The sequence below is a fragment of the Geotrypetes seraphini genome, chromosome 10 (genome assembly GCF_902459505.1).
Source record: "Geotrypetes seraphini chromosome 10, aGeoSer1.1, whole genome shotgun sequence".
In the NCBI taxonomy this organism is placed as follows: Eukaryota; Metazoa; Chordata; class Amphibia; order Gymnophiona; family Dermophiidae; genus Geotrypetes; species Geotrypetes seraphini.
Window position 1 is genome coordinate 101925119 of NC_047093.1, and position 20373 is coordinate 101945491.

The 20373-nt window shown below is 45.4% G+C and overlaps 1 protein-coding gene across 3 annotated transcripts in view; it reads left to right on the top strand.

Moving 5' to 3' along the window:
- NOXA1 (NADPH oxidase activator 1) overlaps positions 1–20373 on the top strand; it is a 199688-nt gene that overhangs the window by 29193 nt on the left and 150122 nt on the right. For all 3 annotated transcript variants that reach the window (XM_033961770.1, XM_033961772.1, XM_033961773.1), the window contains exons 2-4: positions 1304–1386; positions 9847–9955; positions 12531–12665. In XM_033961770.1, the coding sequence (XP_033817661.1) occupies positions 1304–1386; positions 9847–9955; positions 12531–12665 (327 nt within the window). The remainder of the gene's footprint in view (positions 1–1303; positions 1387–9846; positions 9956–12530; positions 12666–20373) is intronic.

The following is a 20373-nucleotide window of genomic DNA, read 5'->3' on the forward strand; positions in this document are numbered from 1 at the left end:
AAGGGATCCCAGGTACACATCTCACTCTAACCCCTTGCATTGTTTGGGGAACCCTCTAAAACCTTCCCCAAACCTACTACTCCAATAGCCCTTTTGGAGCCCTACAGTTGTCACCTGTATGTCAGTACAGTAGGGTTTTGATGGGCTCACATTTTCTACAACAAGTGTACTAGTTAGAGTGGGAAATGGGCCTGAGTCCCTTTTTTGGAGTTCATTGCACTGACCTACCAGGCTACTCCAGACACCTGCTTGCTGTTCTAATAGGACTGGCTATAATATCTGCAGCTGTCATATAGGCATGTATGTACTGTTTCCCTCACATTTTTGGAGGGTAGGGAAGTGGGGGGGGGGGGAGGGGTCAGTGACCACTGGGGAAGTGCGTGTGTGGAGTCATGCTTACAATCCCCTATTGGTCATCTGATCAGTTTGGACACCTTTACGATACGTATTCATTTTCAAGCAAGTCTAGCCCCAAATGCCCAAATTATATCCTAAGTCCGCCCTTCTCCTGTCCAAACAACGCCTCTAATATTCCCCCTTGGAATTTAGGTGAACAGCAGATGAACAGCATAGAAAGCCATCTAGGAAATAGGTTTTGAAAATGGTGATTTGAATGTTTAGGTAATTTAACCATCCAAATGTCACTTTATGCCGGTTTTTTGGCCAGTTCGGTTTGAAAATGAACACCCATATGTGTGTGTTATTTTCACTGAGGAGTGGCCTAGTGATAGAACTGCTCCTTGTGACCCTGGGCAACTCATCTAATCCTTCAAAATAAGCACCTGTATAAACATAAACCACTTTGAATGTGTAACCATAAAAAGGCAGTATACAAGTCCCATTTACTTACACCCATATTTTTACTTTGAAAATGCTTGAGTACCTGATTGTAAAAACCGCTTAGATAACCTTGATAGGCGATATATAAAAACCTAATAAACTTGAAACTTGATTATCTGTACAAGTTTTAGGCAAGTACTTCTCTTGGGATAATTTTCAAAATGAAAGTATGCACACACTTTTCACCACTGCAAGCAGTTATAAAAAATAAACCCTAAGATATACAGATTTACATAATGTGATTGGGAATTGTCTGCTCTGACTTTGTGCTATTGGAATAATGACTGGCCATATCCGCAAAAATGGAACTTGCTGAAAATTAGATTTGAGAAACTCTGTTCTAAATAGTCCTCCATTTCCTGTCTGTCTATCTAGGTCAATAGAATTTTACCTCATTGACAAGCAATCAATAGCATGAAGCTGTATACCTTTTCCAATATGTCTTTCTTTGTGTCATTCTCAGGCATTTCATGAAACCATTAATAAGGACCCCTTTTTGGCCATTGGTTTCTTCCAAAGAGGAGTAGTTCATATTCAGTTAGAAATGTAAGTACCATTCTTTGAATCTTTGGAATTGCCCAACTGTTTCCCAAGGTGTCTGAACTGTAAATGTATTCGTCCACAATGCCACAGAAAGCTAATTTTGACAAATTTACCACCCATTCAGAATTTATGGATTTGAGTTTTGCCAAAATTAACAAAAATGTTGAATTTCTAGTTGTATGTTCCTCTGACTACTGGGCATATACAGCAGACAGTAGAAGCATTATACTGGTTACTCCCCTCTAGTGCCAGAAACTTGTTGATTGCAAGTGCCCCAAACACACCTAATATTAGCCCCAGGCACTGGTAGACAGGAAATTTCTTCAGGCTTGGAAGCGACATAAAGTGTGAAATGATATGATGGAACAGATTGCTGGTTATTACTGTGGGTATAGAGGGTATGGACTGTGGAATGATGGAAGAGTATGTTGTTTGTTGTTAACCCCATCTCCTTGTTTCAAAAAGAATTACCAGGATTCTTGTTGCTAGGAAGAAAGATATTCATCAAAGGGCCTTTAAGATATTACAGATGCTTTAAGCAACTTTTCAATGTTAAAATCAAGTCACTAGGCAGAGAATATGTGGAGCAGTCAGTACGTATCTGTGCACTTTTCATTCTTATTCTTGCTATGCCAAGGATTCTGCTTGTTGAGCACGTCAGTATTAGGTGTTATTTGTTTGGCTAATCTTTGTGTAGATTGCATTGAACGACCCCTGATGCAGGCGGACACACTGAAACATGGACTGTCGGTTCCTTCAATAAATTTTCTTTTTGATTGCTGTGAAGTTGAAGGTCCTTTGTGCTTCGTGTTTAGTCTGTACTTTGACTCCCTCTCCATTTTGATTCTTTGTTCTGGTATTAGCATATTTCACCTTTTGCAAATGACAAATGCTTTACCATCTAAGATCTTAATGAGTGATGTGAACGATATATCATAACTTGTGATAGATACTAAGGTACCCCATTGTGAGCAGCTTGAAAAATCAACACCAATGCCTAGAACACAATTCTTGAAGAATAGCTATCCTTCTAGGACCCTTACTATGTCTCATCAGTGTTGCCAGTAATCTACTTCTCTTCTTGGCAAATTTACTGTATAAAGCCTATATGTATAATAGCTAAGGAATTTCATGGTATTTTGATGAAGAAGCTCATTTAATGCCTGTTGGGCCTCCAACAATTGCTTCTGAATGGAAAAGAATGAATGTCTCAAACTAGTGATTTGCTTTTCCAATTGTAGGACTTTTTTATGTCTCATTTTCTTTTGGAAGGAGGAGTAGGCTATAATTTCACCTTGCAAAACTGCTTTAGAAGTTTCCCAAAACATTGGTCATTCTGGACTTCCATATTAGTTTCTACAAATGATTTCATTTGGAGAGCAGGAAAGGAAGAAATAAATTCTCTATATATAGATCAGGGGTGCCAAAGTCGGTCCTCGAGGGCCGCAATCCAGTCGGGTTTTCAAGATTTCCCCAATGAATATGCATGAGACCTATTTGCATGCACTGCTTTCATTGTATGCTAATAGATCTCATGCATATTCACTGGGGAAATCCTGAAAACCTGACTGGATTGTGGCCCTCGAGGACCGACTGGCACCTGTGATATAGATGAATAGGGAATGTCCAGTGGAACACAGTGGGAGGGTGAATATGAAAATGTTATGACCTTGTATCGCTCTTTGATACGGCTGCACCGTGTGCAGTTCTAGTCACCGTATCTCAAAAAAGATATAGCGAAATTAGAAAAGTACACAGCAAGCCAGTGAAAATGATAAAAGGGATGAGACAACTTCTTTGAGGAAAGGCTAAAGTGGCTAGGGTCTCTTCAGCTTGTAGAAGAGACGGCTCAGGAGGGATATGATAGAGGTCTATAAATTACTGAGTGGAGTAGAAATGGTAGATGATGTAACCTGCCAGAGCTCATGTTAGATAGGGAAGGGAGGGGGGACAGGGTACAGAGCCTGGTAGGGAGGGGGGACAGGGTGCAGAGCCTGGCAGGGAATGAGGGGATGGGGGGGGCTAGGTGCAGAGCCTAGTATATACGTGTGTGTGTGTGTGTGACAATCTATATATAGATTGTCACAGGACTCTGCCCCTGTTCCGAGTGAGGAAGCCTTACCAAAAGAGGAAGGTAAAGTTAAAAACATTAAAAGTATTCCTAAACCTGCTAATTTAACTCCTAAAGCAGCCCCTAGGAATATATATTTATGTATGTATTGTCGCAACCCAGGCTCCTGATACGTGCAGCGAGCCCGGTTCACAGCGACTGATACTGCTCCCAGCGCGTTCCTTCCAACCAGGGAATCCTTCAAGCTCCCTAGGCACCGGCCTAGGGTGAAAACATCAGGTGAATGACCACAGTAAAAGCAGGCAAGGAAAATCACACACATCTAGAAAGGTCAAAAATAAAGATAAACTTTTATTCCTGACCCTGAGTCAGGTTGCTGTGATATTAACGGTATGCTGTAATGCTTTCCAACACATTCTTTCAGAAACCAAAACATACAATGCTGGGCCAACCTGGCCACAGTGGCTTCACAAACATGGTTTTTATTTCAAAAATCAAAAGAGAAAAAAAACACAAAACCAGAATTGTGGCTGGACTTCAGTCTCTGCAATTCAGTCCTCTTCACCAGCTTTAAAAGGGTAAAGATAAGTTCAGCAATACACTCTTACTATGAAGGAGCAGTAGGGAAAAATACACAAGGTTCTTGTTGCATGAAAATAACACTTTTCAAAAACCCAAAAGAAAACTGCCAAAGTTGGAACTCTGACACAAACTGCCTGCAGCTAGGGAATTTATACCAAATGGAGCTCCTTCATGGCTGACGTTCCCTGCAGTAGCTTATCACCAGATAATTAGCTTCTAAGTTTGCAAATGTTCAAGCAATTTAAGGCAATAAACAGTGTGAAAAGTTCTTCAGAGCCTAGCTCTGGAAAGTTTAGACAATTCTGCTTACAAAACAAACTTAGTCCCAAAGCTTTCACAAAAACAGGTAAGAAAAAGTATCATAACACTTCCAACCTTTCAGCTTGTGTCCATGGCTTCCAATCTCTCATTAAGCACACTGGGCATACCAATATCCATGGGTTCCCAGCTTTCCAACTGTTTCTCATTGGTGGGTTCAGACACCTCTGTCATAACTACCATCTCACAGTCTCGTCCCAGCTCTGCAACATTCAGCTGAGTTGTGCTGCCTCTCAGGCTCACATTCCCTTCCCAGCCTCTCTGCTCCTCCCCCGCCCCCCTTCTGGGTATCAGCTGCCTTGTTTTAACAGGCTCCAAGCCACCCCTCCCTGAAGAGGGGGAAGGGAGAAAGCTCCCTCTTCAGCTGTGTCTGCTCACAAGACAGCTTCCTGTTAGTTCTCTGCCTTTCTGGGAGATGTAGTTTCCTGGCTCCTGAAGTCTTATGAGATCTAACAGCAGGCTTGGAAGAGTAACCTACAGCTGGCCTGAACTCTCCCTGGCAGTCACTGTCTGTCTCATCAATTTCTGTGCAAGGGAGGTCAGCGCTATCATACTCAGCAGAGCCAACCTGGTCAGCTCTCTTGCATAGGGGCTTACTGCTCTTCCTAGTTAATCCTGTGACGAAGCTAAGAGGAGAGCTAGATTTGTCACAATATATGTATGGGGCTCATAAAACTAAAAAATGTCTAAAAAGTGGCCTAAATGGGTACTTGGACGATCAAAAAGCCTGATCGTCCAAGTACCCATAACCAAAACTGGTTTAAGACGTATCTAAAACCAGCTTAGGCCTTTCCCCTGCCTCTAAACACATAGAGCGAAAAGAGGCGTTTTTAGAGGAGTGGAAAGGGCGGGAGGTGGGCCGACCTAGACATAGTCGTATAGCAGGTATAACTCGTTTTGAACGGGACCATCCCTTTTTCTGATCCCCTGTCCCATTGTCCCCACGCACAGCTTCAGGATGCTGAAATGTCCTGTTTTCAGCAACAGTGTCCCAAAGCTATGTTTGGGGACAACAGGATAGGTGATCACAGGAGAATGGTAATCTCCCTGCTTACCTGCCTGTCACTGCAACAACAGCTGGAAAAGCATGTCCAGGTGCCGGCCCAGAAGCTTTCTCCCCAACGTCAATTTTGACGTCAGAGAGGAAGTTCCGGGCCAGCCAATCACTGCCTGGCTGGCATGGAACTTCCTCTCTGATGTCAGAATGAACGTTGAGGAGAAGGTTTCTGGGCCAGCAGCTGGACATGCCTTTCCTGCAGTTGCGGCAAGGGCAGGAAGTAGCAGTGGATGGCAGATCAGAGGGAGAAAGGAGCAGAAGAATCAGATAGGCTTCGGAGGGAGGGAGGCAGACAGACAGACAGGCAGGAGTCCTGCAGTTCAGCTTTCTCATATTCAGCAAGGGAGGAAAGCTGGCTGGCTTTGGGGGAGAGAGTAGGACAAAGGCTGGAAGGCAGTGAGGAGGAGGCAGGCAGACAGGCTGGCTTTGGCAAGGGAGGGGCACTAAGGACATAGGAAGGGGCACTAAGGACATGGGAAGGAGGCACTGGGGGCACTAAGGACATGGGAAGGGGCACTAAGGACATTAAGGACATGGGAAGGAGGCACTGGGGGCCCTAAGGACATGGGAAGGAGGCACTGGAGGCCATAAGGACATAGGAAGGGCCACTGAGCACATAGGAAGGAGGCACTGGGGGCACTAAGGAAATAGGAAGGGGCACTAAGGACATAGGAAGGAAGGAGGGAGGGAACAGAAGGGGACAATTGTTGGGCCTGAGTAAAGAAAGAAAGAAAGGAAAAAAGGATGCACAGTCAGAAGGATCGGGTCAGGAGGGAGCTTAACCCCTCCTGTCCCGACACAGCCCCACGCCCGCCTGATCCAATATGAGCAGGAGGGAGGCCAGGCCCTCCTGCCCCGCCGAAACCCACACCCATGACAAGATCGGGCCAGGAGGGAGCCCAACCCCTCCTGCCCTGTTGAACCCCCCCACACCCCCCACTAAGATACAGGCAGGAGGGAGCCAACCCCTCCTGCCCCACCAAAACCCCCTACCCCTCACCCCCACTAAGATACAGGCAGGAGGGATCCCAGGCCCTCCTGCCCTCGATGTAACGGCCCTGAACCCCCGATCAGCCCCCCCCGCAACACCCCCACCCCCGACACCCCCCTTACCTCATCTTCGTTGGCCGTAAAGATGGGTCCCAAGCCCATCCATCCGGCGGGCCCGCCATCCGCAGAATGGCAAGCCTTAGGGCCTGATAGGTGCCTGGGCCAACTGTAATTGGCCCAGTTCCTTAGGCCCCTCCTGTGGGCGGGGCTTTAGGTGCCTGGACCAAACCCCCTCAAAAAGCTCACACAAAATCACAAACAAAGTCAAAAACCATGCCAAAAAGTGAAAAACATATCCAAAAGAAACAATACGTATCCAAAACTGTCTCCTTTTGGCTCCTTTTGGATAGTGGATTTTGGGTGCAGTGTGTGGTGTGCTTGTGTGTGGTGTGTGTGGGGGGGACTTTTTTGATTGTGGTGTTCCTATTAGTGGGTGTTCCCTTTTCCCTCCCTCTTTCCCTCCCCCTCTCTCTCTCTCTTTTCTGTGGTTCTGATTGTGTTGAGTGCTGGCACAGTATGATTGGTTGGTTCGTGCATGATGTCACCTGTGGATCTGTTTCAGCCAGTGTGCTCTCCCTCCCGGGCACCCCGCCCTCCAGCCTTCCTCTCTGCTTGTGTTCTGTTGGAGGCCAGGTTCCTGAAGAAGGGCTCCTCCCGAAACCAGCGCAGTTGAACCTTTCCTCCTGGCGCGGTTTTTCCGTTTGTGTGACAGTTTTGGATAAGTATTGTTTCTTTTGGATATGTTTTTCACTTTTTGGCATGGTTTTTGACTTTGTTTGTGATTTTGTGTGAGCTTTTTGAGGGGGTTTGGCTGGCAGGGTCTGTGTGGGGGTCGCTCAGGTTGTTTGTGTTGAGTTTCATTTACTCACTTTGATTGTTGATTGGTTTGATTTTTGCACACACAGGGCGCTCGATGATGGTGTGCGGGTGGAGGCTTATTGCCTTGACCCAGAAGTGAAGTGTCGGAGCTGTGCTCCTATCACTGAGGGTTCACACTGAGAGCGCCCTATAACATCATATAATGTGACATGTTTTTTGACATGTTACACTATATTTGGTTTGTAAGTTGTGAGCCAAGTTAGGCACTTTGAGCTTCCCCCTCGCAGACCTTGATGTGACTTGGTTGCCTTCCTTGTTTTTTCTAGTTTAGGATTTGTTTGGCAAATTAGGAGTGTGTTGTTGTTGAATGTTATTGACGCCGGCTATGTGAACATCTGAGAGCGAAAGAAGGTGAGTCTCTGCCCTCCGGAACAGCATCCAAGCTTCTTGGCCCAAGTGAGTGCTTCTCATGCCCCTTTGATGTTTGACATACACCACCTCTGTGGTGTTGTCTGAGAAGATCCAAACCGCTTTTCTGTCCAGAAGAGGCTGGAAAGCGAGTAACACCAATTGAATTGCCCAAAGTTCCAGATGATTAACTGACCAATATTTTCTGATGACGAGTCCACTGCCCTTGAACAGATTACACCCTGCAGTGAGTCCCCCAACCTGAGAGGCTGGCATCCGTCATGAGTCATCCACTCTGATATTTGAAGAAGCCTGCCCTGCCAGAGATCCTCCCCCGGAAGCCCCAGGCTGCTGTGAGCTGGCTCCATCCAGGGAGCAGCATCTGAAGGGACAAAATTTAGGCACCAATGGATAAAGCTTCAACATAGCTTTAGAAGCTCGCAAAGATTTATTTATTTTTCTATACTGTTCTCCCAAGGGAGCTCAGAACGGTTTACATTAATTTATTCAGGTACTCAAGCATTTTCCCTGTCTGTCCTGGTGGGCTCACAATCTATCTAATGTACCTGGGCAATGGGGGGATTAAGTGTCTTGCCCAGGGTCACAAGGAGCAGCGTGGGTTTGAACCCACAACCCCAGAGTGCTGAGGCTGTAGCTTTAACCACTGCACCACACACTCCCTGCACCACAAAGCCTTCTGGAGAGTCCCACTGCACTTGAAGCAGCCCAAGAAGCTGCAGATGACCAGAAAAAAAGGCAGACGGCTCCTTAGAGTGGTCCAGGACTGAGGACTGAAGTAGAAGGAAGAGGATCCAGTTTAAGCTCTTTGAGAACCCTCGTCAGCAAAGAGAAAAGAAACAGAGCTATGCTGAAAGAGCCAGCAAACTGTAGGGTCATCCCCCAGATCTGGAATTGCAGGGTGACCGAAGTGACTAGTCCCGCCAATGGTATCAGCCAGATCTAAAAGAGAAGCAGTATCAAGAGATTGCAGAGGCATCACATCTGATTGGAAACCAATGCATTTGAGGTCTGCCACAGCTGGACAAGCGGGCTCCTGAACAGGAAGCTGTGCCACTGGCATAACAGGTTTAGAAGGCGCCGCCACACCCAACTGCCGTGCCGAATGTCCTGGGTCCGTAGAAAATGCCTTACAGAGAAGCCAAATAAAATCTGACTTCTATAGCAGGGAACTGTTGAGATACATGCACTCCAACACAAGAGTCCCTAGACTCGGAACGCTGACATTTTGCACCAGAAGTCAGAAGGACCACTGGATAAATTATTTTCCAAAGTCAATGATCCAGGTCAGCTCCCCAGCCAAATTCCTGCCCCCTCTCCGAGTGCTACTGCATGCGGTACACAGAAATTGATCCAGTACCAATCTGATGCAACCACTGCACAAATTCAATAGATAGAGGCTGGGAGTCCAATCAAAATATTTTTTAATCAAATTGAGGGGATTTTGAGGCAGAAAAAGAAGTTAGAAAAAAAGATCAATTTTAAAATCCAAGATGGCCGCCATCACAAATTCACACCAAAAATAGCAAAAATAAATTTCCAAAAATAAAAAATAGCAAAAAAATAAGAAACAGAAGCAGAAGAACAGCAAAAGACTTCTGCTTGGACTGCTTGCAGAATTGAAAAACAAAGGCAATTTACTGATTCTCTCAGCATGTGCTAAAAAAAAACATGTGAATTCTGCAATACCTGGACTGTGGGTTAGGATTGAACACCTAGTGTATGGAATCATTATGGGATGTAACAGAATGCAGGTTCTCATACAGTCATGCGGTCTCAAATATGACAACAGTTCTCTCTCATACTGGAGAAGAAGGGTGGGGCTTCAGCTCTGTGAATGCAGCCTAGCTCTTAAGAAGAAGCAAGGCCCTCTGGGGAATTAAGTCCTCAGTGCACACCTTACTCATACATCCAAGTTTATTAAGAATTTTCTACCCCGCCCTAGGGAAAACCTTCAGGGCTGCTTACAATCTAAAAGAAATTGCAATAATAATAATATCTTCATAAAAACATGAAATAAAGGTTCAGGGACAATACACTTAAACTTGTTCTTATATAGGAAACTGAGCAAATGTCCACATAAAGTGGGGGCGAAACATATGTCGCTCTTTTCTCTACCTCTCTTTTCCTTGTCCTACAGGTATGAGGAAGCTCTTGAGGACTGCAAACTTGCACTAACTCACATGAGAACCAATGCCTTCATTGACTACAAGCAGCTGGGACTACGACATATGCTCTATGCCTGGGAGGTAGGTGTGGAAAACAGGGTTCATTAATGACAAACTCAAGCTAGCTTCCATCTGTGCTGTATCCCTAATGGCACAAAATGTGTGAGCAATAACATGCAACTAGATTAGAACTACAGGATTGTAAATTGGTGATCACCTACCTCCATGAGTAAACATAACTAATATTTGGTTTGGTACAGTACAGAGCAGTAAAGAGTCGGAAGCAAGTTTTCTACATTTGCTGAACTCTGTATACAGTCTATAAGTTAGACCATTCCAGGAGTCAACTTGTTTACTTAGAGGGAAATTCTGTATAGAATGCTGGTTTCTGCAGCTACCTAATTAGCGGCTGAGAATTGCACACCGGTGTCCTATACAGAATCGTGTCTGCCCTAAGGGACAGACACTTAACCCCTGCCTAACAACCCTGAATTTCTAATTAGCACCCATATCACAGGCGCAAGTTAGAGAATTGTGTTGCACTGAACTGATCGCAGCAAGAGAATCTTCCTGCTGCAATCAACTGAGCAGCAGGGACCCCCTCCCCTACACTGTCTGCAGCAGGAGAGATGCCAAATTCCTTCTGCCTTCATCCTCAAACCCCTCCTCGATGGGGATCTGGAATAGCATTATGTTATAAGAGTGTTTCTCAACCTTTTCAAGCCAAGTACCCCTTAAGCCTAACAAATACCAACTGAGTACCCCTGCCCAAGCTCTGCCCCAGACCTGCCCAAACTCCAGCCCTCACTCCACTCCATAATAATAGTACAAATTGTAATACAATTTCTGCCTTCCATTTTTCATATACACACAATGTAATCTTATTAATACATAATGATAACCACAAAATTAAAAACACAAAGCATACTGTATGCAGAGAAAATGTTATCATTTATATTCGGGGGGGGGGGGGTTCAAAGAGGTCAAGGCAGATGACTTTAAAATATGCAATGTCACCTCAGTAGATAAATATAGTGCAAAATATAGGCAGCAGATATAAATTCTCAAAACTGACACATTTTGATCACTAAATTGAAAATAAAATCATTTTTCCTATCTTCGTTGTTTGGTGATTTCATGAGTCTCTGGTTGTACTTCTTTCTGACTGTGCATCCATTAATTCTTTCTTTCTTCTTCTCCTCCAGACCTCATTCCATTCCCCAACAAACGTCTCTGTCCCTCCATGAGTCAAACTTTTCTTCCTCTTTCATTCCCCAGATCATGTGCAGCATTTTTCACCACTGCCCACCAGCCCCATGCACATTTCTCCTTCTATCACCCTCTTTAACACCATGCCACATCTCTCCTTCAATCACTATGCCCAACATTCCTCCCCCTTGCATCCCCTTTAATCTGTCCCTCTGTTCTCTCTCCACCAACATTTCTCCCTCATCCTTCTCTTCTCTATGCATCTCTACCTCACTCCTCTCTCTGCCCAATTTTCTTCTTTCTTCCTTTCCCCATGTGCACTATCTCTCTCACCCTTATGCCCAACAATTCTCCCTTCCTATTCCCTCCCCCCATGTCCCAAGTTAGTGCCCTCTTCTTCTCTCCATTCTGTGTCTCCATTTCCGCCGCCCGGGATCTCAACCTGCCTGCTCCCCTCACTGAAGCCACCACCGCCGCTACTGCAGATTTATCCCTGCCTCTCCACTCCCAAAGCTACCATGCTTCATTCCCCTCCTCCCTCCCTCCCCTGCTGACCCTGCCACGCTTCATTCCCCAGCAGCTGATGCCACCGATGCAGCAACAGAGATGGGCCAGGCATGTGCAGCAACTGCACAAGCGGCCGGTCCACAAGTCTTCCCCCGATGTCAATTCTGATGTTGGAGAGGAAGTTCCGGGCCAGCCAATCGCTGCCTGGCTGGCCCAGAACTTCCTCTCCGACATCAGAATTGATGTTGGAGGGGGGGCGGGGGGGGGAAGGCTTGTGGGCTGGCCACTTGTGCATGCTCCTGGCCCATCTTTGTTGCTGAATCGGCAGCGGGGGAATGGAGCGTGGCAGGGTCGGCAGGGGAGAGAGAGAGGAGGAGAATGGAGTGTGGCAGTTTCAGGGGTAGGGCAGGGAGGCAGGGAGAAATCGGCAGAAGCGGGGGTGGTGGCTTCAGTGAGGGAGGCAAGCAGAGAGAGATCCCGGGCGACGGCTAGCCTGCGTACCCCCAACAGGCGGCCCACTTACCCCCTAGGGTGCGCGTACTGCAGGTTGAGAAACACTGTTATAAGAGATCCTATGATCTGATTAACAGATGCACTATGATGTGCCCACCTTTAAAAAAAAAAATTCTAAGTTTGTTTAGTTGACTCTCATTGTAATTGGCAACAGAGAGAAGCTAAGTAAATTATGAATATGGTACAGTTTGTCCTATGCTGACCACTTACTCATATAGCAGATGCAAATTGCAAATACTTGTAGTACCTTGACTTTGCAGGTGCTATTTTTTTCAAAGAGAAACAAAATGGTAATAACTCTTTAAGAATATGGGCAAAGGAAGTAAATATGCCTGCTACTAAATCTTGCTACATTAAGAGGACAGTAGTTAATGCTGGCTGAAATGAATTTCTGTGTGACAGGGGAACCTTATTTTATCCATTGCAGGTCATCTATAACACAGCAGCTGTACATTGTCACCTTGGTCAGTGGCAACAGGCAAGAGAGAAGCTGGATCAGGCTATTGAACAGAAGCTGGAAGGAAAAAAACAGAGTTTGGAAACTGCTGTAGAGCAAGTGCAGGTAAAGCAAGAATGTGTGTAGACTAATCTGGAATGGGTGCAGATCAGGCAGAGGTCTGTGTATGGAGTAGAGTGATGCAGATAAAACAGAGGTTTATAGACTGCCCTGGAGTGAGTGCAGGTAAGGTGGGGGGATTGTATGACATCTTGCAGCTCCTTGTATTCTTGAGCAAGTCACTTAACTCTCCATTGCCTCAGGTATAAACTTAGATTGTAAGCCCTCCAGGCATAGGCAGCGGAACACTTTTTTTATTTAGGAGGAGGGGGGTCCAAAAGCTCCACCCCAAATCCACCCAAGCCCCACCCCAGACCCCACCTCCATAATAATAGTACTAATTGTAAATGCAATTTCTTCAATTCATTTTTCATATACACACAATATAATTTTATTAACAATACACAATGGTAACCACAAAATTAAACTACACAAAGCACATTCTTTTCCCCTCCTCCACCACTGCACAGCATTTCTTCCTCTCTCCTCCACCTCTATGTGCAACATCTCCCTCTCTCTCACTGTCCACCATCTCCCTCTCTCCTTCCCTCCCTTACTGCAAAGGGAGTGGGGAAAGAGAGAGAGAGAGAGAGGGATCCAGAGTGCCTCTCTCCCACCCCCTCTATTGCCACATCCAACATTTCTCCCTCTCTTATCCCCCAGACTGTGTGCAGCATCTTTCACCCCTGCCCACCAGCCCCATGCCCAATATTCCTTCTTCTAGCACCCCTCTCCAGCTCCATACCACATCTATTCCTCCATTCCCTCCACCAATATGTCCAACATTCCTCCCTCTTGCATCCCTTTCATCTGTCCCACTCCAGCACCACATCCACCATTTTACCCTCTCATCTCTCTCTACCTCACTCCTCTACCATCACCAATAATTCTCTCCCTCACTATGCCTAACAATTCTTCTCTTTCTTCCTTTCCCTCTCACTCACACCCATGTTCAACAATTCTCCCTTTCTACTCCCTACCCCCACCTCAGTATCTCTTTTCCCCTCCCTCCATCCTTCCATCCTATATTCCAAAATAGTGTCTCCTCCCTTCTTCCTTCCTTTGTCCCCAGTTCTTGCTCCCTTCCTTTTTTCCGTGTCTCAATTCACCCCTCTCCCTCCCTCCTGTGACCCAATGCACCTTTCTCCCTCCCTCCCTTCCTCACATCTCTCCCTCCTACCCTCATTTGAATCCAACATCTCTTCCTTCCCTTCCTTCCTCTCACAAGTCCTATATGCTCCCTCTCTCCCCCAAATCTGAAATGTCACTCCGGTGAAAGAAGCACCTTTCTACCAGCCAGTGTGCCTGCTGGTCGACTCTCTTGACCACATCTCCTCGCCAACTTCTACTCCTTCCCACCATGCGTATACCTTTAATTTATCATAAAAGCGCAGCACCGTCCTGACACCGGCCCAGTGTCTTTCCTCCACTGCGGCCCGCCCTAGCGGAAACAGGAAGTTGTCAGAGAGGGCGGGCTGCAGTGGAGGGAAGATGCCAGGGCCAACGTAAGGCGGCGCTGCGGTTTTATGAGAAATTAAAGGTATACACGCGGTGGGAATGACTAGATGTTGGTGAGGGGATGCAGCACAGAGTGCCGACCAGCAGGCACATTAGCTGGTAGCAAGATGCCGCTTCTTTCCAAGCGGGATCGCTATTGAGCCCTGTTATATTACCATGCCTATGTCTCCAGTAGTGCTGCCCGATTCACCAATACGAATTGATTCAATAAAAAAAATCAGCCTCCTGATTCAATGACCAACCTTTCCCCCCAAGCCTTCCTAAAGCAGGAGTGGCAGCGCTGGCCATCCACTTCTGCTCCTGCTTGAAGGGGGAGGGTCAGTTGGAAAGGCCTGCATGTTCCCCCAGCTTCCCCGCTCTTACCTTAAGCTAATACGGCAGCCTGCAGAATCGCTGGTGCTATAGCAATCCCTGCAGCTGCTGTTGTCCTCAGCGGCATGTTCTCTCTGCTACGGTTCCGTCCTTCCTCTGACATCAGAGTCAGGATCATGGCAGAGAGAACGTGCCACTGAGGACAGCTGCAGGGATAGCTAAAGCACCAGCGATCCTGCAAGCTGCTGTATTAGCTTAAGGTAAGAGCGGGAAGCTGGGGGAACATGCAGGCTTGCGGGGGGACAGGTCTTCACGGCAGGGGGGCAGGCCTTCACGGAGGGAGCAGGCCTTCACAGTGGGGAGGCAAACCTGTGCAGAGGGATGAGGAGGAAGAGTGCCTTCATGATGGGGAGCAGGCCTTCATGGCGGGGAGGCAGGCCTGTGCAGAGGGAGGAGGAAGAAGAGTGCCTTCGCAGTAGTTGAGAAAAGGAGAAATGGTGGATCTGTGGATGGTGGGGTCCAGTGCTGCAGCTGCGGGGGGATGGAGATGAAAAAAAGGAAAGTTCCAGACCTCCGGGGGAGGAAAGGGGAGGACAGAGATGGAAGATGGATGGTGAGCATGGGCATTGGACACCAGCGCACTCATAAAGCTGCAGTTGCCAATTAAGCTGCTAGCTTTCACTCAAGGTGTGCAAAATAACAAAAATATGGAAAATGATGCAAACGCAAGTTTCACCAAAATATAATTTTATTTCTTGTATTTTTTATTAAGGATCTCAAAAGTTAGTTGCATTAGTGGGAGGTCGTTATAGTTGCCAAAATACTGGCCTTCTGATAACGAACTCAACTCGATACTTCGAAGCTCCCCAATATATACCTTTAGTCCAGTATGACATCATTGGCTGTAGGCCAATCCAAACTAACAGAGGTGGTGTTTAAAGTTTAGACAAAGAAAATTCCTCTACATGTTTAAAAGTTTCAAAAGTCATATTTGTTTTGTTTACATTCATTTCTGAATATACATTAACATTTTATTACATATCCAATATTCTTTTTGTCCCTCTTAAAACTTATTTCAGACAGCCTGTCTAGTATCAGGCAAGCTGTTGAAATGTTCTCAGCCTTATCCTGGAGGAGGGATACTCCCTCCTCCTGCTTTGAACAACTAAAAACAGTGCTGAAAACTGGTCAGCCTTAGAGGAAAAGGAGGGGCTGTTTCCTTACTTTCTATGCTAGAAATGTTTCTATGTTACAAATCTCTGATTCTAACTTAACCATTTCCAGATGCTGTGTTCAGGATTTTTCATTAGTGTTCTTTTTATAAACCATTTATATCACCCCATATCACATTCAGGGGCCCCAAACATTCATTCATAATTTCATTCATACCATGTATTTCATTCATATTTAATGCATGTTATATCTCAGGTTGGGATACCTAATCTAATATGCTCTTCCTAACCAGCCTAAGGCACATCTGGTATCAATTAGAACCACAATGCTAGAAGCAGGAAAACTAAACAAAAGGGACACAGGCTGAACACAAAATGGAGTAAAACCAAAGCAGAAGACATAGAAAGACAGAGAACAAAATGGAGTCCATATATATCCTGATTTCCTCTATGATCTAGCCTAATAGCAAAGTACATAAAAAGAATATTATTATGCTTTTCCTTAATATTAATCTGTAGTGTGTTTTTCTGGCCCTGGCTACATCCATATTCAGATTTTTATTCACCAATTTTTCATACGCTTCTATTGGACGTGGCCTTAACTAACACATATGCTTGTATCTAACTAGAGTTACCCAGAATCATATGAAAAACAGGCTCTTTTTTGTAGAAAAATTCCACAAAATACTGCACCATCATGTCCTGACGTCCATTCCATTACCGTCCCATAGACATCACCCCCTACTGGCCACGAGCCACTACTCCTCAATGCTTAGCACGGAGAAAGAAGAAAGAAGGAGAGCCTGATTAGAAAACAACCAAAGCCTGGGACCAACATGATTTGAAAAATGACCAGACAACAAAAGGTAGGAAAATAATTTTATTTTCTGTTTTGTGAAGAGGCTATAAAATAAACTCACCAGGATGTTTAAAAAAACCACCCAATTGGGCAGGAAAATCGAATCGAAAAATCGATTCAATAGGATGAATCGAATCAATTTTTTTTTTCCTGAATCGAGCAGCACTAGTCTCCAGGGACATGGAAGTACCCTAGTGTACTTGTACGTAATTCATCCTGAGCTATTTCTGAAAATTTGTGCCATATCCACAAAATAAAATAAAATATAACCCTAATCCCACTCATAACAGTTTTCGAAACTGCTTATGCTCTTTAGCAGGAGTACCCAAATGGTCGATCACGATCAATTAGTAGATCGCAAAGGCAATGCGAGTCGATTGTGTTGCCTTTGCGATTTTGTTCTTACGGCCTCCCCGAGCAAGGCCAGGCACATACAAGCACCGAACCAACAAGCTTTCACCTCTGACATCAATTCTGACATCGGAGAGGAAGTTCTGGGCCAGCCAATCGCTGCTTGGCTGGCCTGTAACTTCCTCTCTGATGTCAGAAATGATGTCAGAGGTGAAGGCTTGTGGGTCCAGCACTTGTCTGGGCCAGCCAATCGCTGCTTGGCTGGCCTGTAACTTCCTCTCTGATGTCAGAAATGATGTCAGAGGTGAAGGCTTGTGGGTCCAGCACTTGTATGTGCCAGGCCTGGCTCGGAGAAGCAGGGTGAAATCAGTGTGGTGGCTTGGGGGGGCAAGGGGAGAGAGAAAGAAAGAGAGGCAGGCAGGGGGAGAGAGAAAGAAAGACAGAAATAAAGAGGAGGGCAGGGGAGAAAGAAAGAGAGGCAGAAAGAAATATTGGATTTACAGACAAAAAGGTAGGAAAAATGATTTTATTTTCAATTTAGTGATCAAAATATGTCCATTTTGAGAATTTGTATTTGCTGTCTATATTTTGCACTATGGCCTCCTTTTACTAAACCGCGATAGTGGTTTTTAGCACAGGGAGCTTTGAGGAGCATTCAGCGCAGCTCCCTGCACTAAAAACCGCTATTAAGATGTAGTAAAAGGGGAGGAGGTATATTTGTCTATTTTTGTATAGTTGTTACTGAGGTGACATTGCATATTTTAAAGTCATCTGCCTTGACCTCTGAAAAAAACCCCGAATAGAAATGATAATTAACATTTTCTCTGCGTACAGTGTGCTTTGTGTTTTTTAAAATTTTATTGTTGGTAGATCATTTTGACTTGGTCATTTTAAAAGTATCTCGCAAGCGATCTAGAGGAGGGTGACGAAAATGATATGAGGCTTGCGCTAGAAGATATATGAGGAGAGACTGGAAGCCCTGAATATGTATACCCTAGAGGAAAGGAGGAACAGGGGGGATATGATTCAGACATTCAAATACTTGAAGGGTATTAACGTAGAACAAAATCTTTTCCAGAGAAAGGAAAATGGTAAAACCAGAGGACATAATTTGAGGTTGAGGGGTGGTAGATTCAAGAGCAATGTTAGGAAATTCTACTTTATGGAGAGGGTGGTGGATGCCTGGAATGTGCTCCCGAGAGAGGTGGTGGAGAAGAAAACCATGACAGAGTTCAAAGAAGCGTGGGATGAACACAGAGGATCTAGAATCAGAAAATAATATTAAATATTGAACTAAGACCAGTACTGGGCAGACTTGCACGGTCTATGTCTGTATATGGTCATTTGGGAGAGGATGGGCTGGAGAGGGCTTCAATGGCTGGGAGGGTGTAGATGGGCTGGAGTAGGTTTTAATGGAGATTTCGGCACAGTACCGGGTAGAGCTTTGGATTCTTGCCCAGAAATAGCTAAGAAAAAAAAATTTAAACTGAATCAGGTTGGGCAGACTGGATGGACCATTCGGGTCTTTATCTGCTATCATCTACTATGTTATTATGTTAAGCCAAAAATGTGTGGGCACCCCTGCTCTTTAGGATAGATACATGGACCAGGATTTACCAAAAAATCATGTCAGATTGGGGTAGAGCTTGGGGTTAATCCAGGTAGGCTGGGGGATCTTACCTCCCATCAGTCAGTCTCTCATAGATTCCGCTACAAGAATTCTACTCACCAGGTTTTATAAAGACAGTCCAACTTTACTAACGGAAACAGGCAGTGGCATAGCGGGGGTGAGCGGCGCCCGGGGTGGTAGCACCCCTCTACTGCCCTCTTCCCTCCCCCCCCATACCTTTTTATTTTTGGCATGAGCAGCCACGGGTCTCAGAAATGACGTCACAGAGCGCTGAAGCTGATGCGAGCAGCTACTTCATGGCTGCTCATGCCAAAGACAAAAAGGTACTGCAGAAGGGGCGCACATATGGCAGGGGGTGGAGAGCAGGAGAGGTGCGAATGCGCCGAGGAAGACAGCACCCAGGGTGGACTTTTTCCCTCTCCCCACATCCCCCTTAACTATGCCACTGGAAACAAGATCATCTGAATAATCTTTGCATACGGTAAACTTGAAAAATAGGATGATGACATGTAAAACCTTATTTTAAAGCCACTGTCACATCCCATGCCTGGCGGGTTCTTTTGTATCCCGCCTGATAGAACAACCTGGGCTGGCCTTTTGCCTATTCTTCCAAAGTCTCTTTGGGCTCTTTCCCCCCCCCCCCCCTCCAGCTTCCATCTGCTTCTTGAAATGTGGTTCTTTTAAGCCACCTCCCTCACTGATAGGCTGATGCAACACAGACTCTCTGGGATTCCAGACCCCTTTATTGTGTGTGTGGGGCTGGGTGGGTAGGTGGGTGGGTTCTGTACTTTACTCCCAGTGTCTCAGCTAGTGGGAAAGAAAATACTTCAACAACAAACAATTCAAACTCATAGTACAAGCTCTAATCCTAGGACTCCTGGACTACTGTAACATACTTTACCTGTCATGCCCCGCCAACATGCTAAAACAATTACAAACAGTCCAAAATACAGCCCTAAGACTAATATACTCACTGAAAAAATACGACCACATTACCTCAGCTTTCCAAGACTCACACTGGCTCCCAATACAAGCACGCATACAACACAAATTCTACTGCACCTTATTCAAAGCCCTAAATGGAAATGGATCAAGCTATCTGAACAAACGCCTAACCTGGAAAAACACATCCAGACCAAGGAGAACTCAAGCACACTTTACCCACCCCCAGTCAAAGGCATGCAAAGCAAAAAAATATATGATGGTCTACTAGCCACCAGAGCAGCAAAAATAGACCACCACCTCTCAAATCTGCTGACCACAATGCCCAACTACAAAACATTCAGGCAGAAGGTGGTCTCTCTTACCGAAATAACAAAAGTCAAGTCCCCACCAGCATGTAACTGCGCTGACTCCTAAGTGCGGGATTAGCAATAGCTCAGCGGGGAACCGCTAGAGTTTCTAAATGTAGCAGCCCGAGGCAGAGGCAGGAGAGAGGAGAAAAAAAAAAGAGATGAAAACCATACTATTCAAGAAATTTGTCAAATGATCTAACCAAACCGTATCGACCATTCCCAGATCCCGACGCGTACCATAGCTATCAACCTTGTAATCTCCCTGGGAATGCCCAGGCTAATTTCTTGTTGTAAACCGCCTAGAACTGAAAAGTATTGGCGGGATAGAAGACATCAATGTAATGTAACACATTAAATATTCTCTTCCCAGTTCCTTTTTCTTTTGCCAGGTTCAGGATATCCCCCTTAACTTCTTGGGTCTTGATGAGGGTTCAGGCTACCAAAGACCCTGTGTAGGCTTCAGCTAGATTTTTTATTATCAAGACCTTGCCCAATTTAATAATACTTTTCACTCATCTTTTGTCATAACAATATGGTAACAAACATTTATTAATGTCAATTGGTCTGTTGATCAATT